The 23,823-nt window shown below is 38.4% G+C and overlaps 1 protein-coding gene across 1 annotated transcript; it reads right to left on the bottom strand.

Moving 5' to 3' along the window:
• Positions 1 to 334: 334 nt before the first annotated feature.
• Positions 335 to 13,070, bottom strand: LOC145488372 (AP-3 complex subunit mu-1-like). The gene is made up of 18 exons (XM_081467228.1): positions 12,376 to 13,070; positions 12,196 to 12,274; positions 11,045 to 11,150; positions 8,201 to 8,313; positions 7,946 to 8,067; positions 7,658 to 7,736; positions 6,876 to 6,923; positions 6,724 to 6,756; positions 6,420 to 6,533; positions 5,857 to 5,927; positions 5,671 to 5,719; positions 3,836 to 3,892; positions 3,078 to 3,144; positions 2,809 to 2,855; positions 2,556 to 2,600; positions 2,218 to 2,268; positions 1,875 to 1,943; positions 335 to 847 (listed from the first exon to the last, which is right to left on the bottom strand). The coding sequence occupies exons 1-18, from the start codon at positions 12,495 to 12,497 to the stop codon at positions 782 to 784; spliced, it is 1,338 nt and encodes a 445-aa protein (XP_081323354.1). The 5' UTR covers positions 12,498 to 13,070; the 3' UTR covers positions 335 to 781.
• Between the last annotated feature and the right edge of the window lie 10,753 nt (positions 13,071 to 23,823).

The following is a 23,823-nucleotide window of genomic DNA, read 5'->3' as shown; positions in this document are numbered from 1 at the left end:
AATCAAATGGAAAGGTCCGTTTCGGTTTCTCGCCCTACCCACCCGTTTTCTTGCGGCTATGTTTTCCCCGATCTCGTTCCTAGATTCGGGTCACGAGCAGTTGATACCCACGATAATCCACTATACCTTATCATAGGAAATAAGAGATTCTCATCTCTTGTAGGAAATTAATGCCTCATCAAATGAACGCGAATATTTGTTAACGTAAATTTCCCCGTCATTGAACAAGAGGAACGATACTTTCCGCGACCTTATTTTTGTTTCCATTATTTTCGTCCCAAATTTTCGATTCGATGCTCAAGCTCATGTAGGAATTGTACGAATAGCGCGGAACAACAACAAAAACAACAGAACAATTTTATTAGGGTGAACATAGGATAGCCTGTTCATTTCCCTCCAAAACGCAAACAACCTTGCTCACTCTCGTTCCAGGCTTTCTACGGCATACGTTTCGCCCACTGTGTTGCCTCGTGATGAAAACGAGGATTTGATGCAGTAAAAATGAATTTTCTGTATTCATATAGGGGAACAACAACTAACAACTGAAACAGGCTTTATGTATTTACAGTATTTTAAATTTGAAGATAAGGAGATGACTTTTTCTAGCACTGGGAAAAGATTTGCGATATGATTTCTAAGAACAAGTAGTTGAGTACAGTAGTTACACAGTGCAATTGAACTCATTATCTCTCGCTGGACTAAACTAATCACCATTCTTCATAGTTTACCTCGTTGTAATTAGAATAATAGCTATTCAGAGCAATTTTATTAAAATATACTTCTACACTCTAATTTGAAATTTTCCTGCTTTGGTAACATATTTGACTCCTTTGAAAGGCTTGTATTTCTGAAATAGAAAGGAAGATCGAAGAGTGAGACACCCAAGTTACTCAGTTTAGCAACTTTATAGCACAAGGATTTCATTAACGTTTTCAGCAAGAGGGCAACTGGTTTTTACAGGCGGGCAAAACTGTTTGAACTGAACTTCTATTTTTTAAAAGAAAAACATTCCTCTAGATGGTCAAACCAGGCAGGCAAAATCGTTCTCACAACCGGTCTATTTGCCTGGTGCCCGGCCCTTAATGAAACCCCTGATAGCATCCGAGACGCACGTGGTAAGCACGTGGCAGGCACGAGTGACGCGCGACCCCTTTTCGACTGAATCCACAGTCAATTAATAACGTCCAATCCCTCAGAAAAGCTAATGAATGAATAGCAAAGAACATACATGTACAAGTATAAGCGTTCAGTGGCAGTCATGGTGTTTTTAAGTCTGGGGTGTCCGACGTATCAACTGTCTATCTATCAATGCTATACAAGGACTGCAATGTACACAAGGACGAAATCGACGTTTTTCGCGACCACCTTAACGAAAAGAACCCCAACAACCAGTTTACCAAATAGCTCGAAAAAAACGGAAAGCTCTCTTTTTTAGGACTGCTTGGTAAGCTGCGACAACAACGAATTACGAACCACGGTGTACACAAAACCGACTAATACCGACAAATAGCCAGACGAAACATCGTCACACAAAGACACGATGAGACTAACGACAAGAGCGAAGCTAGTGTTTGACATACCGGACAACATATCTGACGGAAACAGATTTGATGCCTTGAACTACATCGCTGAAATTATTAGACGACACCAAAAGAAACCCGAGACCTGCTACTACACTGACTGACTGTACCTTGCATCAAGAGCATTTCGGAGACAATCGCGCAGATCCTACAGCCCTACAACATCCGTGTGGACCACATACCAACTACTACACTGTATGTTACGACATTTACTGATCAACGTTCAAGACAGGGAGCCGTTTACAAGATCATCCACGAAATAAGCTGAACATTTTAAGCTTCACGTTTACCTACCTCTCCATAAATATCCAATCTGCTAACTTTAAGGCCTGAAGCTGCCAGCTGAGAGATCTTAAACTTGACCTAAAAGTTATCATGATTAAAACATTACTGGCACTCAAGAAGTGTTCACCACTGTAACACATGAGCTGATAGACTTAACTAAACTTACATCCATTAGTGCGGCTTACAGATCATCATTGCCAAGGAAACCGAAATACATGTCAGTATTAACAAGTACGTCAGATAAGGTTCTCAAACTCCAAAACATATAGTTCCACCAATCAGAGCGCTTGTTGTGTGACATTTTATAAGCGGACATCACTAAAGCGAAGACGAGTAAAAGAAGTTTACTTACAGATATAGTGCAAGATTCGTCAGGGGGAGGTACGCCAGTCTGAAGAGACATCTGAAACGACAAAAACGATTCATGTCGAATATTGCTATGTTCCAGTAATCTTAATGTAGTCAACAGACTTAGTTTGGCTAGTGTGGTTTCTTCATCTGCCATAAACAAGCTATTTCCACAAGTGTACTTCGACGCAGTCCCTCATATTGTATCGACATTTACTTTTGTTTCCTGTATTTGTCATGACAGATAATCTGATGTAAGATTCATAAGGAAACATTCCTGTACTACACTACTGACGAACTTGGCAACTAAACTTACAAAAAAGTGTTCAAAGTTGCACTTACATTTCCTCTCAAATTTGGTAACTTTTGTGGTATTATTTTACCAATCTATGAAGAAAACGCAGTACTACACATCAGCGTTTTTTTTTTTTTTTGACAATAATAAAGAGAATTAAGAACAGCCACCTACACACGGATCCTTCAGAATGTAAACGAAAAATGGGAAAAAGGTGACAGAGACGCTCACAGAGTACGATTATTCTACATCAGATCACTTGACTAAGAATGCAGAGAATTCGGAATCGAATGAACTTACATCCCAGATAAGCTCTTTCTTGACTGGATCAAAGGAACATGTTCCAACTGAGAAAAAGACAAGAATAAAAGCCTGTTAACTGCGTCATAGAAATGAGTACTATACGTTTTACGATAGGGCCAGTAGCATTCAAATAACTATCACAAAATGTCCACATGTCGGTCACCTCCCGCCCTCAGCCTTTCCCGAGGGCGAGAGATGACTGGCATTTCAGGCTATTCACATGTTTTCAGATGGGGTAAATTAATTTAAATCATTTCTGCACCTACCTGAAGGAGTAAGATTTACATTCAACACTTGCTTGGGGAAGGGGACCGTCACCACAACGTCTTCCACCTTAAAGTGAGCAAAAACAGTTTGCCTGAGTTCTTTTTCCTCCCTTAACAATGACAACTACACGTACACAAGCGTTGTGGGGTAAATAAAGTTCAAGGTACAATGTAAGATTATGAACATACATACAAAACAGAATTACAGTGAACATGTATGTGAAAATATTATTCTCCTTCCAATACCATCCCCTCCCCTATTTGAAGGAAAATCCAGTCATGATGTATCTGTACATGTAATTACACAGAACGAGTAGCCAGGTTACATGCATATTTGATTTTTACCTACTCTAAACCCAATACCTGTATACTTGTACAGCATGAAAACAAACAGACTAGTCACAACCTCTCTATTATTGAACCGGTAAAAGAAAAAGCGAGTGAAGTCAAGTGATTGCCAGCACAAAACACGCAGGGTTGGGGGTGGGGAGGTGAGCGAAGTGAGCCAAAAGGCAGTCCCCACCTCCTACCCCGTCAAGTCTCCCGTTTTGCGTTGGCGTCCAGTTCTCTTGTGAATCTATCAGCGCATTCAACGATTGAATGAAAATATGACAAACTAGAGGGCTGTCAACAGTGTAGAAAACAAATTCTGCAAATGACTGACTCCAGCGTAAAAGTACATGTTTGTAGCAGGACATGTTATTTTGCTGATGTATGCTAAGCATTGTGCTATTTAATTTTTTTCCAGCTGTACTTACAACTTTTCCCATTGTTTGCTTAGGACCAACAGTGAGGTCAAACCTTCCAGAACCACCCTGAAACAGTACAAAGATTACTCCCTTAACAGGGAAACACAGCAACTCATGTCAACCAAAAATATCTGTAGTTTGAGACCTACATTTTCGACTTTTTTTCAACCTTTGATTTTTGGAGCCTCCTGATCTTGATTACATTATTGGAAGGTATTTGTTGCTCCCTTGAAAAAAACACTGGGAGAAAGTTAGCCTAACTTCCCAATTTTTTCAACAACTTTCCATCCCTCTGCAGTTGGTGGTTTGAAAAAGCAGGGTTCCACTGTAATATTACAAGGTTAATCAATAATCATAGTTAACGACCCGACTTGGTGTTCTTCATCAGCTAGCCAGTTGGCGCTTGTACAGACCTTTTTAGTTTTAAGATAGCTTCACATCAAGAAGAAGTCCCAACCAGGCAGGCAGTAAGTATGGGAAATCAAATGGTGACCAGTGAAATCAGAAAATAATTTCACTTGCATTTTGTCAAAATTCTTATAATTTCCTGAGCCTTTAGGCGAGGGGAATTATTTAAATATTTTTGACAACACGTAAGTGAAATTGTTTCTTAATTTCACGAGACTAGTTTACTATTTGATTACCTTTTGACATCATGGGTGACACATTACGCTTACAGTGATGACTTGTTTATTGTATCAAGAAATTTTGTGCCAAATGTTGCAATGGCAATTTTGTAATTCCACATGTGAAATTATATATTAACATTGAAATTTCTTGCCAAAATAAAGGAGTAATTTGTCATCCAAGAAATTACTATTATGCATTTCTACATTCAGAGGTAGGCACTTTTCTCTAACTTTTGCCTTGTTTAAGAGTAAAAGATATGTAAAAAATGTTCTAGGTATTTTAGTGTGATTGTGTGACAGTGCAACATACAAGAACATGTACACTAACTTGACCTCTAAGTAGCGGTGGGAATCAGTTGAGATTTCACAATCGATCATCGGAAATAATCGGATTGCCCCAACCAATCGATCATCGATTATAATCAGAAAAATATACCAGTAAGCATTCCATGAGACTGACACGAAATCAACAAAACACACGTGCCACAAACCTTTGTTGGCGCACTGCGTTCTGCAGAGCCTACGGATTACCTTCGTCATATCCAAGTTTTCTTTTGTTTTGGGCCCTTCCTTCACTTGATAAAAACCCAAATATTCCCACACTTTTGACCTGGCATTTCCAGGATAACGACAGATCTCCAACTCGGCCATTTCAGCCGCCATGTTGGACTCATCAGCAACATGTAAGCAAGGCAGGTTTGAGAGAGGACCTTGGGAATTAATTTGACTCGACATTTCGCTGCGATGTTGTTTCTTAATACCTTTCATTCGCTAGTGATAGTAGTGATACTACAAACGCAAAACAGTGAGCTTGTAATTTATGTTTTGGTTAAGCTGTTTACGAAATACAAAGCAGCTTAGCATGCCACATCTTTCAAATATGCGTGGTGTATTTGAAGTGACAACAACTCAGCGGGCAGGGTACGCACAGGTGAACACATTCAATCTTATATTTTATCCACTGTTATGACTTAGAAGTTAGGAGTCCACAGAAAAAGACAACTCACACCAAGATATTAAACGTACATTTTTATTGATTTTAATACTTTTATTTGTCCCCAATAATTTTTTTTATTTTTCCGCAACAATCGATTATGAAAAAAGCATAATCAATTGTCGCGTCGCTTACACTTTTCGATCAACTTTCGATTATAATCGATCATCGGCCCACCACTACCTCTAAGGATAACAATCTGAAGAAAATCAATAACTTACCTCATGATAAGAGATCTGTGGTTTTGCATACACTGGAATTGCAACAGTTCTGCACAAAAACAAAAAATAATTGGAATGTCACAAAACCATCTGGTAAAATTGTCTCAGTTAAGAATCTTCATATCATAATTCTTATTTAATTTCCTCCCACAAAAGTAAGCTATTGAATAGAGAAATATGACGTACCCAGCTGTGATGTGATAGGACAAAAGGCGATAATTTCCATCAGGTGGAACAAATGACAAAACTTTCTCCCCCTAAGAAGCAAAAGATTGTTATTATTATTTTTTTTTTCAGCAAATGAGACAATGTAACAAATTCAGCTTTCACAATATAAAACAAAAACCCAGTTTGATAGTTTGCAATCCACTTCCACCAATCCTACTTACATCTAAGAATCTGCACTTTTACATGTACAGCTACATGTACATATATACATGTGTAAAACTTGTTATGGATTCAGACCTGACTTGTCCCCAGTTGTCTCCATACAACTTCATACAGCACGCATCACGGGGCGAGGTGGGAGCACAGTGTGAGATGGGTAGGAAGAAAGGGATCCTTAGTCTTCTTCCTACAACTTCAAAAAATGCACAGCACAGGACGAGGTGGGAGTGCAGGGTCACGTTGCACCATGCTGTGTGTTGTATGAAGATGACTGCAGACAAATCAGGATTAAGACTGCAGATTATTTACTTCATCCTTTCTTTGAGCACTTGGATAACACATTTATTGTAGTGTAAACTCACTTCCCATCTTTTCAATCTCACACAAGGATGGAAACTTGGGTCCTCTAACAATCTTGAGTTGACAAATGATAGTGAGAGATCTGGCATTCCTGACAGCTTACAACATGAATCAATCTGTGTCAGTGAGGAGAAAAAAATATTAATTAGCACTCATAACTAGCACTCACTACCTGGCACTAATAAATAGTGGTTTTCCCCCAGTGTAAGCACATGAAGATATTTACTGTAATTACTTCAAATTAAAAAAAACTATAAAGACTACTTAAAATGATGAAGACATTACATGTACACTGTGCATACTAACCACTCCTTGGATTTCTGTAAAAACTGTTGAACCCTGGTAAAAAGATTATCTATTGGTAAGTAAGCATATAGAGTGTATAAATGTGTTCACTAAGGACAATAACATTATTACACACAATCTATATGAAAGTCAGATTTAATGAGTGCACATACATGCTTGTCAATTATACAGTCAATTTCCTCAATGACATCAAAGTAAATCTGCAAAGAATAGAGATCTTCTAGTCAGAATAAGGTATAAACTGATTTCTATTTAATATACATATAAACTGTATGTGTAAAAAATTACCAACCATCAACGCTATAAGTTACTTGTGGAAAGTGTCTGATAGCCAGCTGTAAACATTGCTTATAATCATGTAGTTCCAGAAATACACCCCCTGCCACCCCCCTCTTATGGAAAATTCACTTCGGGGAGTGTTTGATGGTCAACCTGACATTTGTATGGTCTACAACACTTTACACCATGCCATAGAAAATACAGCCAAACAGAATACAGGAAAGCAGTTGTATATTTGACAGTATTACATACAACCCCTCCCATCATGCGCAGCGCATATGTCGCTTTGACTGTGTATTTCCTACGGCATGGTATAAAATAGTTATGCAACGCTCTCTCGTGGTATACCATGGAATATCCTTCTTGTCACTTGTATTTTCCTGGTGTACACACTCACCTAAGCTTGTGTGTATCCCAAGAAAATACAAGCGACCCGTGGAATATTTCATGGTATACCACTTGAGAGCATTGCATATGTGTAACAAGTATGTACACTAATCAGAAAGAAGACCACAAAGACCAGAAAGGTTACCACACTTTATAGCCACCAATGCTTCAGTGCTTCTACAAACGTTCATTGTCAGCTGGCTGATGATTTTACTGCTCTTCATTTTGATACCAACCATTGGAGAAATGTGTCAAAAGCAATTCATACCTCATTGTGTGTATATTTGACACCCGTTCTTCTCCATGGAACATTAGAAAGTTGTCCAGTTGGAAGATGGGAGCTGACACTGAAACAACATGATCAATAAACAGTTACATGTAGTTTCTGTTTCATGGCACTAATTCAGTTGTTGTGCAGTTCTGGAACTCATAATCAAATTCTACATGACTGAACTGTTAATTAAAGAGTATCAAGATGTTCATGTTTCCACAGCATAATAATAATATTATGTATTGATTTGTAGCCAACAACAACACAAAATAAGAAGTTACTTACTGTGAACCACCAGTCACTGTATTGACAACTTGTCTGACAATACTTGGAGGATTAATAAGTTCCCGTAAGATATTAGGTTCTGTTGCTAGAGGAAAGCCATTATCAAGCATCTCCTCAAGTAACTAATGACAAAAAAGACGTCTTGGTTTCAAGAAAAATGGATGAATTGGAACACAAGCATACACGTACTGTATGGCTTAATACAGAACTACACTTCTACAACTGTATTCATCAATGATCATAGCTTTTTCTCACCTCAAATACTACAACAATATGCTCCTTTATAGACGTCTCATTACAGCTGTTAAAGTACTCTGTAAACGTGTCCACAACTCTGTGTAAAAATTCTATCACAAAGAGTGGGGGCACTGAAAATACAACGTTACAAGAAAAATAATATTAACAATGTGACTTATCACCTTTATTAATAATCTCTGTAATGCAAAGACATCCATGATCATTACAGTTAAATAAACAGCTTAAGCAGTTGTGAAAATAAAGTGAAAACAAATTCAAGCTTGAACTCTCTGTAACTGACTTGTACATGTGTACATTGAGTAAATGGATGTCTAATGTTTGTTGTAACTCTTATTTACCAGAAAATGCATGACTTGTACATGAACTAGGCTCCAATTACAGTAGCAGTGTCAAGTATAGTAAAAGGTAAAGTATACATATGGGCCAAGTAGCCCATCAGGCCGGAGCTTATCCCGGTTTCTGTTACATGAAGTGACTAGGAATATTTCTACTCCCCCTTGGATGGGATGCTAGTCCAACGCAGGTTACCCCCATCATTAAGTTCGCCAGTACCCATTTCAGGGCTCGAAAAAAAAAGTTGAATTCCAGCTTGCCCTTGGGACAAGTAACTCTAAAATTTTGCTTGCCCTGGGGAAGTTTTAGTTTGCTCTTTCATGATTTAGTTGGTAGATGACTTAATTGATCACTTACCCATCGAGCTAGTGAGAATGAAAAGTTACTTGCCCAAAAGGAAAATCTACTAGTCTGGGACAATCGGACGGCACTTTTTTCAAGCCCTGGGTGGAGAGAGGCACTGTAAGGGTAAAGTGTCTTGTGCAAGAACAAGACACTATGACCCTGGCCAAGACCGCTCAGTCCAGAGACAAGAATACTAACCATGAGGCCATTCATGTAAGTAATGATACAAATACTAACAGTAAATTTAATACATACTGTAGAAAAATAATGAAATGTTGTAAATTTTATGTAAGCTGCCCTGCATACTATAAACATGTATAGGTTGTGGTTCAATTTTAGCCATGGTACAATTTGGTATTTTTCTTTGTTCTGAGTGTATTGTTAATGTAATTTATTAGTAATAAATAAATGTATTATGAAACAGAGAAAAATACCCACAAATTGTACCAAGGATATATAGAGGATATTACACACGGGCATGTGGATACAAATTTTATCTTCAAGTGTTCAACTCGATATTTCACGAGTGAGTACAGCGCATGAGTGAGATATTGAGTTGACCATGTGAAGATAAAATTTGTATCCACAACCGGGCATTTAATATTCTGTTTGTTATATAAACATACTAACAGGGCTTCTGGTAGGGCGCAGGAAAAAAAAGTCAAATTTCACTGGATTTTCTGGGACAAATTCACAGAAAAAATGGACGATTTTGCGGGAATTTCGCGGGAATTTTCAAGGCTAATTTCAATGAAAAACGATTGGTAAAAAACGGCTGATTTCGCAGGAGTTTTCTGGACAACTTTTGCTGGAAAGTGATTGGTTTTGTGCTGATTTGAGGAACGTTTTTAATGAAACTAGACACTCTTAGAGCATTTACCCAGGCTTCGTACCGCAATATGAAATCGTACTTAACAAGTAAGCTTATTGAACACAATAAAAACAAATAACAGAATCAGGATATTAAAAACACAAGAGTTATGCTTAGATATTTACAATTCAAGTTGCTCCATTGAATATCTTCTTTATCCAATTGCATGTTGTTTGCCTTATCTTCGAAGTTCTGTTTACATCGATTCTTGATTTTTTTTAACATCTGAGGCAAACAGTAAAGAGACAAACTACACAAAGGAAATATGGTATGTTTGATTCTTTTCAGTCTTCGTTTCTTGATTCTGGTTCTTCATTTTGACTTTCGTACTTGCCAAGAAATGATTAATGAAGGTTGCGGTTTGGTCTATGTTTGACCACAAGGTTATTTTTAACAGAGAACATCATTTGCTCTTTTAACAACAATGCACTCTAGAAATGCGCCAATGACAAAGCTTTTTACATCATGGCTGCTGCCCAGTTTTTCGCAACATTAATCTAACAACTCCTGGTAGTTTTGGGATGTTGTTTACTCGTTGCAGTGACAAAGTTTCAAGGTAATTTAGCAAGTTTACAGCAAGTAAGCAGCCCCAACAGCCAAGATAACTTTCAAACATGTTGTGCCGACAAGTATTTGGTAAGATTTCTAGCGAATTTCGCAGGATTTCGCGGGATTTCGCAGATTTACGTGAAATTCGCAGCTCCGCGACCACGCAAAATATCAGAAGCCCTGTACTAATGACGATGTTTTTGATGATTTTCTGAAGATTTACAACCACTTTCCGAAGATTTCCAAAGCTTTTCCAAAAACCGTTCCGAAGGCCAGACGAACGCTTCCGAAATTTTCCACACATTTCTGAACATTTCCCGAAGATTACCAAAGATTGCCGAAGATGACCGAAGAAGATCCGCAGATGTTTCAATCATATATCAGCAAATTTAAGTGTAGTTAAAGGGACAAAAGAAAAATATTATCAAAAAGGAATGATATCTTGACAGTGTGAAAGATGAAAATAGTATCTTCACTGCACGTGATGAAGATATGATTTTTTAGTAAAAGGAAAAATCCTGGTATTTCACTGGTGTTTACATGTACATGTAATAATATGTAATATTAAATGACAACTACATATCTAGCCAATCTCAAAAGACGCGTTATTTTACATTGTACACATGTAGTTGACGTATGAGGTGAAGGATACCGTATGTATAATAGCCTAAAGCAAGGCACTTCTCAAAGTTAAAGTTTTTACACTTGAATTAAACATGTACTTGTTTTCCTCATACATGTACCTTCAGACTGCACAACTGCCAGAAAGAACAAGTCATTCCTGTAGATACTAATGAGGTAATGATGCGGAGCAGCAATTACTGGGGGTACATCTTCAGGTGAATTGGCCTGTTGGAAACATATAAACATTTGACCAAAATGTAACTTTGGTTTCTACAACATTAAAACACTACATGTATAGGCCAATGAAACATGACCAGATAAAAGAAAAAAATGGATCCTTTGCAACTAATGGCAATGCAACAAAACAAAAAAACAAACAAACAAAAAAAAGAGCTTCAGTCCAAAATAAAGTGAATTTGGTCAGTCACCAAGCACTGCTTTCAACAGCTGATTTTATTTATAAAGAGATTGTGCGATGTACCCTGCCTTAGTGTTGCACTGTACCCTTGCACTCCAGCTCTAAGCCAATACATGTCATTGAAATGTGACAATTGCACAAGAAAATGAAGTTAAAATAATCAAGGGCACCCAAAAGATCTTTTCAGTAAATTATTGTTCCAAAGACTTTAATCCCCTTATATTTTCTTCAAAGTATAATCATCTCAAAGGTTCATGATATATGAAAATTATTTAACGCCTGTGGTTTTTGGATTGATAAAAAATTATGCTGTTCAATTTCTCAAACACTTGTCAGCTAACTTTTACACTGCAACATATTTCCACTTTTCTGACTGATAATAAAACAGCATTCTTCATAAAAACATTCTGACTTAGGTAGTGAGAGCTGTAAGTGCACCAAATTCTTTGTGACATAGAGTGAGACAAAGTACGGGAAAACAGAAACATGGATGGAAGACTAACACTGCAACTTTGATATCCCCAGCATAAATGCACATCTCTCAGAGGAAAACAAGTGTACACCATGTACAAGATATATCGATGGAGGGGAACAGGAGGGTGGGAAACAGGGAGACTTGTGTGCAGCATGGAACTGAGAGAAAAATAGCGTCTGTGCCATTCCTGTAGCAGGAAGCAGGCAAACCAGGATTCATGATTACACCCCTCCCCCGTTTCTGTTATCTATGAAATAAACCTTATCGCGGTAGTGAAATCAAAATAAAACGATTTTCATTTCGAAAGGCCAGCTTCCTGTACAATGGGAAGTATCAAGCTAGCTGGAACTTTTATGAAGAAAATATTACTAACTAACCTTGGTTAGTGCTTCAAAGAAATGATCACACACAGATCTACTGATAACACTTTTCCAGTGTTTTTCGAGGAAAATGTCCCTGTGGAAGATGACGTTAAAATTTACTTCAATCGAAAACTTTCTAACATTACCGCAGAGGTGAATAGAATTATCACTTGACTACATGAAGTGAGCACATACCCGACATTATTAATGACAAAAAGGCTGTTTATCATATTAAAAACTTTCTGTAAAGCAACAAAACCTTCGAAGAATAAACAAGATGGCGGCGAATGCTGCAAATGCGCGTGCTCCACTGACATGTGAGCCGCTGAACAAAATCTCAATCGTCCACTCACTCCCAGTGCCCTCTGCCCCACTTAGCCGGCGGGGCCTTAGAACAAGCATTTGCAGACAATGCTTGTCTGGATTGTTGGAATAACATTTCCTCTGTAATTCAACGCTGGTTTCCTTTCCAAAAGTATCCACTGGTTGAGAGCCATTCGATTACAGCACCTACTTCCAGATCTTCCAGATTTTAACGAAGGAAATTTAAAACAGAAATACAAGTCTCGCCATATCCTCATGTCCACGTGACCAGAGTCAGGAGGCCAGGACACGAGGATATGAAGAGATTTGCTGCAATCCAATCTCGTTCCCAGAGCCCACGTGTCTTTTGGTCAGGCGCTGACCAAAAGACACGTGGGCTCTGGGAACGAGATTGGCCGTGTAAGCATTCTTTGCATTCCCAATGTAAGATTCTTGTGTGAGGATTCTTTACATTCCTAATGTAATATTCCTGTGAGAGGATTCTTCGCATTCCCGAGGCTGTGTAGGTACGTACGCCCACGGTTCGTGCAACTCGCTCGCCATTTAATCAATTTTGACAACAAAAGTTAAAGAGGAGTTCAGTCACGGTATTTTGAGCTATTTTGGCCAGGTATAAAATAACCTAAAAATTGAAGAAAGCCTGAAAATAATAGTTAAAAAAAAGATCCAAAAATACCAAAGAGTAATAATAAACCATAAAGAAACAAGGATAGTTTAGGATGAAGAAGATTGACACGGATTACAAACGACGAACTTGAAAAATTTGGGCCAAAAATTTCAAGATGCGCAAACCGTGACGTAGCCCCTTTAAAATGCTGAAGTGTTAGTGGTTTAAAAAGACGGGTTTCGTTCACGCCATTCAGATTCCAAACTTTTTACGGGGACTGCATGGCATCAGACCAATCTAGAGATCACAATGACTCGATTAAAAACCAACCTCTAATGCGCATTTTCTGAGAATAAGCAAACAGGTATAATCACAAAAATATGATCAATTTTTTCATTGTATATACATCAATATAGAGCAGATCAGGCAAGATTGAATTGCATTCGTAATGGTACCGAAATTGTAATGCTTGTATTCTGATTTCTTTACATTTTATTTTAAAAAGCGTTATAGCCTAACATCTAGTCTGCGAACGCAGACGTATTTCCGGCTGTCGCTTGTCTCCGCCGAAAATAACGTCTGCGAACCCGAGCCAGGAAACGATTTCTGTGACGTATGACTTTTATTTCTCTTTGGCCAATCAGATTCTATGATAGAATGAAACTCGAGTGCTCCTCGCAGCGAATACCTCGCACAGTAGTCCTGGGGCTACTTGAGCTATACTGTGATTGGCTTAAAATTCCTACGTCACAGAAATCGTTTCTTGCCTCGGGTTTGCAGACGTTATTGGCGGAGACAAGCGAGAGCTGGAAATACGTCTGCGTTCGCAGGCTACCTAACATCGCGTCAGGCTACTTCCGTTAAACTAGGAAGCAAGTCGAATCACTCGAAGACGAACCACCTGGAACTGATGAACGCCGACTGGTTTTCCATTCCTGTATCAGTATTATTTCAATACATGAAACCGGGAAGAACCAAAAGATCGAGGTTGGCCATTTACCTTCATCTTTTGACGGTATAATGAAGCATCCGAAATGATTACCAACTATGACATTTGCCGAGGTAGGCGTTCGTTTTTCTTAGAAATATCCGGCGGCATCATGATTTTGGCCTCTCAAGCGACCTAAAATGGCCGAAATTAGGCGAGCCTAAAATGCAGTTTTTACAAATTCCAGAAATTCTTATTTTCGTGCGATACTATCTATTGCCTCAGTCAGTTGATTGAGATACTGACTAGAAGTCTTTCGCTTTAATTCTACGGTCTTCACGAGGAGCCAAATATCGCCGCCGAATTGTTAGCAAGCGTGACCCAAATTTTAGCCATTTTTAGCGAATTGTTTGTCAAAAGTGTTGAAGTTTATTTCCACAGAAAAGTATTATTCTGATGTTTTTTCACATTGTTATCAATATCCAGTTTAGTTAAAATTGGTATCTACTGGCAAATCGGAGTAATTGGTCTCGCAAAGCATCGGTCAGAAATATTTGGCGCCTAATGTTTAGCGAAGAATATCACTTTATTACGATCTTCTGCGATTGTTTAAATATCCATGATTTACTGAAAGCACAAAATCAGTATCTCAAGCTGCATATCAAGTGGTCGTAAGTCAATGGGCCATTTCCGGATGGCCTTAAGCCTCTTTCTCAAAGCGATTCTTGGTGCCCATCCTTTCATATGAAAATGAGACTAATATACTGAAATTAAACTCATTTTCATATGAGTGGTTGTGCACCAGTTCTCGCTTTGATAGAGTGGCTTCAGGCAACTTTGCGCGCACCAAGTAATAAAGGAAGGAAATGGAGCGGAAAACAAGCAAATACAACCGACAACATATCATTGAACACAAGAAAGAATTCCGCTGGCAATCCTGACATAGCAGCGATTACACGTCTTGAGATGTTATTCCATTCGTTTGTCCTTAGACTTGCCACAAGTCGACTTCATGAATTTCAGAGTAGAATATGTTAGGCCGCCAAGCGGCCGGCCGGACTGAGCTAGAAAGATTTGTCATAGCCTACATTTCCTTATTGTTTGCTTTCAGCTGCACCAAATGGACACCACTTCTGACATGATCTTTCCTCGACCATCTCATTTGCACGCTAATAACTGAAGAAAAACTGATCTGAATCCATCCCCTTTGCTTGGCGATTTTTTTGATTCGGAAGAACAGTTAATGTTTTCAAAACACTGTGAACTCCACCTGTCGTCTGAACTTAAGTTGAATCTGTAGAGCGTGACGCCTTCCAAAAACGACAAATCGATGTAGACAATGGGTTTGCAAAAGCCCTAAATTCAATTTTGGTTAAAGCTTCGCGATATCGATCACTGTTACCTTGCAGTTTGTTCTACACGACAGCGAAAAAGATCAGCAAACTGGGGAACCATTATATTTCTCCATGACGCGTGACGTTAAAAATAGAATTCTCGCGGGAAAATTCAGTCTACTAATGGTAAGGATTTGGCGAGTTTTAAATGTTTACATAGGTTAGTAACGATGTTTACAGCTTAATTCTATCCTGTAGTCCAACTAACTATTTTAAGTGGATATTTCAGTTAATCATGAATAACATTCGCAGAAGATCGGAATAAAGTGATACTCTTCGCCAAACTTTTGGTGGGAAATATTCCTGACTGATAATTTTCAATGGACTTTGCGATACCAATTACTCCGACTTTAACTTAACTGGATATTGATAACAGAGTAAAAGACTAACAGAAAATTGTTTTTCTGGGGAAATAAACTGCCGCACTTTTGAAAAAACACCTCGCTGAAAATAGCTAAAATTTGGGTCACGCTTATTACGATTCGACGGCGATATTTGGCACCTCGCATAACCGTAGAATGTGAGTTAGAGTAAGCCAGTTTTATAATTCTGTAACCTGCGTCTGCTGATTTGACCTTAACTCTTAACCGGCTGTGGATAACAAAAACAGGAAATGGCTGTTCCCATGCGGTTGCATTATGACGTTAGGTGAAAACTGTCGATTTCTGTGTGCCTTTCTTTACTGCAGTGAAAGCTTTTAAATCACTTAATACCCTTTAGAGCTCCGTCAAAGCTGCAAAGTGTTGTTCCACCAAATAAGTTTCCCGTAGGTGACTCCTATTGTAAAAGCAAAGCAATGCACTTTGATCACTCTAGCAGCTGAATCTGTAAAATACTTTATGTAATAAACATAAATGACAGACTGATCCCTTCGGCAAGGCGAACAAAAACAGAAAGAAAGACTGAAAAATAACAAACAGTATGAAAGAACAAAAAAGAGGCCTGTTTTGACTGACCCGGAACATATTTTATACAGCCACGCCTGCCAGATCCCGGCCTATTGACACTTTTTTTTCCGAATACAGAATTGTTTTGTTCTTTAGGCTTCGTCTTTGAGGAACGGGATGTATCTGAATTACAAACTTAGAATGGATCAAGCATTTTAAATACATGAGGAAAGTGAAACAAACGAGTAAGATTCGACTCTTAGCTGCTACCGACGGCGATTGTCGGATTGAAACAAAAATCGTCCAAAATGTTTTACTAGTAATGTATTAATTGGGTTTTGAAGTGAGAGTACATTTTTCTTGCCTGCTGGATGGCTGCTTTTGGCTGGCACCTTCCTCAGTGGGAAATAGATTGTTCAATAATGTTTTAGAATTTAGAATTTTAGAAAACTCAGTTGCCAGTGGCAGTGTGCAGTGAAAATTCTTTCTTCTTCTTGTGTTTGAGCTTAGTCTGATATCTCAGTCAGTAAAAAATAGATTCCATGTTGCCGTGAGTCTGTTCAGTAATAGATCAGAGATGATGTCAAATTACTGTAAGAACAAAAAAGTGGCACATGAGTCGTTAAGCGAGAGTGTCACTGCACGACAACATGGAATCTATCTGTTTTATCATAGTTTTCAAGTTAGATTGTATAATAGTAATAAAAAAAAAAAACTGTAAATGCAATCATCTATGAGTCTGTCCTCCAATAGATCATAGATAAGAACCAATCAAAATGCGACAATAATTTGACTTATTATATAGATTTCTACGGACTTTTGCATTTGAGTTACTGGTCAGGCCATATTTGAATTTTCATTGTATTTCAATGTCTAAAAGTTAAAAGAAGACCTCCGGCGTTAAACGACATATGACGAAAGGAAGCAAAGCATTTCAGCTGTGGAATAAAAGGTTCTACATCCAATTTGTTTGAAGAACATTTGCACAAGGCTCCGTTTTGTTCAGGTGAGTACAATCTTCATATGCATGGCTGATGTTTTCACTCTTCACTACGCGTAAAACTACCGTGCTTCAACTAAGGGTCAACTATAAAATTGATATTTTCAAAGGAGTTTTTGGATATTTGAACTGAAGATACTGGGATCTCCAGCGGTCAGAACATCAATTACTTTCACCTGATATTGAACATTCTGACATAACAGAGGTCTAAAACAAATTGTTTACCCATTTTTCGACCAATTTACCTAAATGTACAGTTGTAAAAGTTGCATCCAAGATTGATATTCATAACTTGAAAAGCCAAGCGGAAAGGTATCTGATGAGTCCCTTGGCCGGGACGAAACGAGCTGCCTAAGATTAGCCACGAGCAATGTATTATCACAAGTAACTGTCAACTTTATTGTCACTTTTCACTCGCGATTTGTGCGGTCGGGAATCCTTATGCGATAAAAGGCGAGATTGCTGTCATCATTTTATTAGCGAACGCGACTTTGGGCGCGATGTCCAAAGAGTTTGCCAAGCAGAAAGGTCTCTGGTGAGGCCCTTGGCCGAGACGGAACAAGCTGCGTAACACTTGCCACGATTATTATCATTATCATTATCGTTATCGTCATCGTTATCATTATCGTTATCGTTATCATTATCGTTATCATGATCATGACCATGACCATGACCATGACCAAGTCCTTAAAGTCTTGCCACTTTTAACTTATGGTGCCGAGTTCAATCCGCGAGCCTAGGGCGTTCATAAGTCTGCTTGGATAGAGTCCTCCTAAGTATGTGAGTAGTTCCAAGGAGAACGGTCTTCTGTAGCTCTGTTATTCTAATATTATCTGGGATCTTATTATTATTATTATTATTATTATTATTATTATTATTATTATTATTATTATTATTATTATTGTGTATTATCACAACTAACTGTCAACTTTATTGTGAACTTGAAAAGCATTTAAAAAAAGCGAAACTAGTCATTAGCACTCTACGAACTTAGGTAGTATAACTTATTTTTTCTCTGACGGCTCGTTTCGTTAAACGTAATTTCGTAGACTTCTTCAGAGAGTTTACTAACGTACAATAAGAGACGTCTGCATTTAAACAATACGAAAAGCTATTTCTAGGAACACAAATCACCATGGTTTGACTGGATTAATTAAGAAACAGGCGAAGCTCTGAAATGTTTGGGTAGTTACAAATCGTGAAATTAAAAAGGTCTGATGTCCACGATTCTAGCTAAACTTTTCCCAAAAAACGTTTTCACGCCTTGCCTAAATATTTCACAAGCGTTTAATGTATGTGATATTAGACTAGCTCAGGAGTAGCTGTACCAAAACTGAGCAACTAACGTTCTCTACATAAAATTAAGTTGAACAACGTATCCGGGGGTACATTCCGGTTTTAAACTGAAGTGGTTGGATTTTGTAGCCCCTGACTTCCCTGAGTTGCAGTAATTTGTAGAAAAATCCAGACTGCCCCTACCCTTCGTGGCAAATTTACAACCCTGGAATTGATCGATAACATATCTTGCCTTGTTTTCAGCAGTACTGATCAATTATGTCAGAAACTATATTTTATGGAAATTTATTCGATATCAGAATGTACGTAATAGGCGCCATGCTTACTCCGTTTTGAAAAAAGATAATATCCTCGAGAAAAGTTTGCTACAGAAGCATTACTGAACCCATATTTGTCTTTGGCGGTGTTGATATCCCTTTCCGATAACACAATAATGTATTGTCACGATCATTTAGTTCATTTTAACTATAAATTTTCCTTAGGCATTTCAATATTGATCTCTTTTCTAAATGTTAGTCTCATTCGTGATATTCCCGGAAAATGTACACAGACTTGAAAAAGGATTTTACTATATAATTGTAAATTCCTGCCCGTTTTCATGCTTCAAAAACATCTCTGTCTGAAAACGAAATGTTTATCAGGTGCTCGAACTGACGACACATTTCCAAAAACACCCGAGGCTTCAATTCTATGAGACATTGCTATTGATCCCCCAGGGCAAAACAAGGCAGCTGAAAGCTCTCGAAACATAAATTACTCCCGAAAAGGTTGCCCCCCTGGCTTTTTGTCCTAAGGACATCCTTCCGGTCTTCACTGCGAACAACGTACCGTTTATTATATATTCGTGAAAAACACTGGCAAAATGGCAAGACATTCATCGCTGCCAGTTCACGTTTAGTCTATGTTTTCAGTTGTGAGAGGCTGACTCGTTGAGTTCTATATATACAACTGGCACCGAGCGAGTGAGAACATCGACAGTTGAATAAGCAGGTAAGGAGAGGAGTTAGTCATCATAAATTATGTCGATTGCGATTACGCGCTTTTTGCGTTTCACTGAATATTTTTAAAGCAGTCTTCAGCGAGAAGTTGAGGGTTAGGACTACGTAAACGTTAAGTTAGTAGTCGGCATTTCCTAGCGACGGACAGGCCGAAATCCAACAACCACAAGTTGGCTCTTTCTAGCGTTACCTCTACTGACCTTCAGGTCCCCCTAACGCTGAAACTCGGCGAGTTCTTACCCTCGTTTAGAATATAAATGTCCGTTTTTTTGGTTTGTTTGTTTGTTTGCTTTTTCTTTTTAAGGGAGGGGGGGGGGGGCTTTACTAATGGCAGCAGCTTGTAGAGCTCACTTAGCATGAGATGTAGAGAACTTCTTGCTGTTATCTATTTATTATTATCATTATTATTTAGCGCTACAACAACTTGTCAACTGCGCGTCCTACAGTTCGGGGGAGGCTATTTTGCGAACCCGCGAGCCCGAGCCTCGAGCCGCGAGTCGCGAGTCTCTTTTTGCGAGGCTCAAAAGATTCCCGCCAAAAAATCCAAAAACGGGCATAATGTCCTAATATGGTATTTATTACGTGCGGGGTGCTTCCATGTGCCAATACCCGAGGAAAATGGAACGACATTTTCCGATCACACCGGGCCAACCAAGAGGAATCGGACTCTTACCATTTTTTATTCCTTTTCCGAATTCCCTACATAAATGAAGAGACTGAGCAGGGCAGTGAACCGGTTTGTCAACAACGGAAAGGCAAATTTCCGTCGGACCGGTCCGACCGAAATAAGTGGACCACCTCCAGAGGTGATCCCGAATATTCCGGTCGGAAGAAACCAAAATGAACCTTTCCATTTGATATCGAACCGAAATTTCAGGAATCTTTGGCATAATGGAAAACACCCGCGGTCTTCACTGTAGCATGACAAGTGAGGTGATGGAAAGTTTTCCTGTTTTTTTCTTTTATTTCTACTAATTAAGCAGATATTATAGGAAGAACATTTTTCCCATCTTGCTTTTTGGGTAGCTGCAAGCGAGGTAGAAATGTCGTGACAGCGTGAGCCTAGCCTACTACACTTGTGTGAATTTCAGTTCGCGCGGTGACTCTGAGAAGGAGCTGACCGATTAACGTTCTATAACTGCTGTCTAAAGGAAGTCTGCCGACGACATCATTAAGTCCAATGAAGGTGCAAGTCTAACGATTTGCTAGCAAGCTTCGTCCATTATCGTACATGAAGCGGTCCTGAGATGTCTTAAACGGAGAGTTGTTTCCTTTTAATTGAGCTACGATAAGCCTTGTGGAAACTTAGCTCTAGGACAGAATTGTAACAAAATTATCAGTGACAAGTTAAATTCTGTGGCTATGTTTTTTCGAATCCACACATGTATTCGTTACTAAACGACTCTTATGCCAGGATACCGATGCGTGACACCTCAGACGAACTTAAGTTTTCGCAGAAAATTTGCGCGTCATCGGTAGACTAAATCTAAGGTATGCAAGCGTAAAATAACGCGCTATGAGACTTGTTCGTTCATTTTGATTTGAACTGTATGCCTTTTCGAAATGATTAAAAACAGGCGATAATATTTGCTTTTTCTTGGGCGCATTTCATTCATTGCAAGGATTTTCATCAAAACTCTTCACTCCTTGATGAGAACGTTTTCCATAGTCGGTGAAAACATGAGATCTAAAAAAACAAAATGAGATATCGATCTAAGCTGTAATTCTAGACCTAAAGAATTGACACGCGGAGGTTCCTGTTCCCGAAGAGGTATTGCTTCGGGTGTATTCGGGCAGGTGGACGGGAGTCCTTTTATTTAGAGGGATTATTTTTCGGGGATGGCGCCGGCGGCAGATGTAGTCTGGTCGTCGAATTTGAGCAAACTTACGTCAATAAATAGAATAGCCAGCTTTTCCATTTCATTCCAATGAGAGGCAGAGTATCAGGAAGGTCGACATTAGGATAGGATTCCGTCATGACGAGCTTACTCCGACTGACTGGGGTGCAGGTACACCATGCTTGAGCTAATTTGCCAAAAATCATTTGTGACCATCGTAGAGTGAAAACATTTTTCTAGTTGCTTTTAAATTTATATTTGTTCCTTTGTCTGTCCGAGCAGAAATGTCTCAACTTTCCGACTTCTGCTAGCTTCCAAGTAAATTTACTTAAAAAATGTTGCCAGCCAGCAGCCACATCACATCAATTTAAACATACTTAACGCTCTGCAGGGTGTGGTTACGGGACCTTGTCCATCTACATGCAAGGGTGGGGGAGGGGGTAGTGAAGGGATAAGGGAAGAAAAATTCAACCAACCAAACACAATTTATTAAACATCTAGCAAGAAAACCTCGATGGAAATACCGTAAACCCTTGAATTAGCTCCTCCCTCTCTCGAATAAGGGCCCCTCAATCAGCAATTACACCATGTAAATCTAAAATTATCCTTTTAATTTACACCTTTTCACGTTCTGTTGTTACTATTTGTCTTAATTAGCATTTTTGCCTACTTATTATTCAACTTGCTTTGTAATCATTCATTCAACTGAAGATGACAGAAGTTCTGTCGAAACATGTCTTTTAAACTTAAAAAATTGGTCGTTTTCCTTAAAATCTTTACGTATCTGCTGCTATCTAGACCTTTTGGAAATAATAATAATAATAATAACGATGACAATGACGATGAAGATATTGATAATGATAATGATAATAATAATTTTAATAAATGTAATAATAATAATTTTATTAAACATAACAATAATCATAGTAGTATCATAATAATAATATCATAAACACTCTTGTTCTTTGGCCATTTCAATTTAACAAGAAATAAAATGCAAACAGCGGCAACAAACATAACACATGAACTACGTATGGTTTGGAACAACAATCTAAAATTTTCTTGATGTTTCGCATGCTACAGCACGCATCTTCAGAAGTGGCGGTTACAAAAAAACGAAAGATTTAAAACTTAAAAATACAAAGCGAGGTACTGATAACTAACTAAACAATAACGAAAACAAAAGGTGATAGCTAATAAAGTGACAGCTTTTCACTGCTGTCATTAAGTGTTGGTTTCAAGTCACGTGTAAACAAGGTTTCTTTTATTTTACAATGTAAATCACATTGTCCACTAGCTAAGACCTCGAAATGGTCCCATTTGATGTTATGGCCGGTGGAGATTGCGTGATCAGCAACAGCGGAAGCGTGACCCACTTGCGTAAGGGCTTTAAAATGCTCGACCTTTCTGTCATGCAGTCGTCCCAGTTTGTTTTGCCGATATAGAAAGCGTCACAATCCCAACAGCTGGCTTTGTATACAACTTTAGATTTTTGCGAGCGATTTAAACGATCTTTGTAAGGAAAAAAGGACTTAACTCGGCAAGTGTTCTGAAAAATCAACCTAAGATTGACAAAACCAAAAACTTTATTAACACAAGATTTAAGACGGCGTTTAAAAACTTCGCTTCGGAAACCTAAATAAGGAAGCACAAGGATTACATCTCTCTTGGGAACCGTGGTAACAGTTTCGGAAGGTCTGTGCCTATGCTTGTTTAAGACATCATTCGTATTGAAGGAAATTATGCCTTTCGGGTAACCATTTAGAAGCAGTGTTTTCTTGAGATCAGAGAGAGCAGCCTGTTATGAAGAAGATGTTGAACAGATGCGAAAACAGCGATAAGTGAGGGTGCGGACCTGACTGATTTTGTACTTTCTTGGTGTGAAAGAATCCCACTTGGTGTAAAGACCTGTGAAGGTCTTTTTTCGGTGTACTGTTGTAGAAAAGGCATTTTGATGGCGTTTGATGAGGACATCTAAGAATGGGATCTCTTGGTTTTCTTCGAGTTCTATAGTAAATTTGATATTGGGATGCCTGTTGTTGACGTAATGTAGAAAACTTGTAGCTTTGTCCTTATTGTCAAACAAGGAGAAAGTGTCATCTACATATCGAAACCAAATGGATGGATAGGCCACTGTATTACTCACCCACTGCTCCTCGAAATGGCACATAAAAATGATGATAATGATAATGATAATGATAATGATAATGATAATGATAATGATAATGATAATGATAATGATAATGATAATGATAATGATAATGATAGTGATAATGATAATGATAATAAAATAATAATAATAATAATAATAATAATTTTTTCTCTAAAAAAATTCGTTTTTATCGGAATTTGAATCTTAAGGTCTTGATGC

Source organism: Orbicella franksi, chromosome 1, assembly GCF_964199315.1.
Source record: "Orbicella franksi chromosome 1, jaOrbFran1.1, whole genome shotgun sequence".
Lineage (NCBI taxonomy): Eukaryota > Metazoa > Cnidaria > Anthozoa > Scleractinia > Merulinidae > Orbicella > Orbicella franksi.
Note: the sequence above shows the minus strand (reverse complement) of the source record. Positions and strands in the feature narration are given on the sequence as shown.

Excerpts from the sequence above, each read along its gene's own strand:
- LOC145488372 (XM_081467228.1), bottom strand. The coding sequence starts at position 12,497 with ATGTCAGTGGAGCACGCGCATTTGCAGCATTCGCCGCCATCTTGTTTA. Across the intron at positions 3,893-5,670 it reads CACAGATCTCTTATCATGAG|GGTGGTTCTGGAAGGTTTGA; the intron begins GTAAGTTATTGA and ends GTACTGTTTCAG. Across the intron at positions 2,269-2,555 it reads TACCAAATTTGAGAGGAAAT|ATGTCTCTTCAGACTGGCGT; the intron begins GTAAGTGCAACT and ends TTGTCGTTTCAG.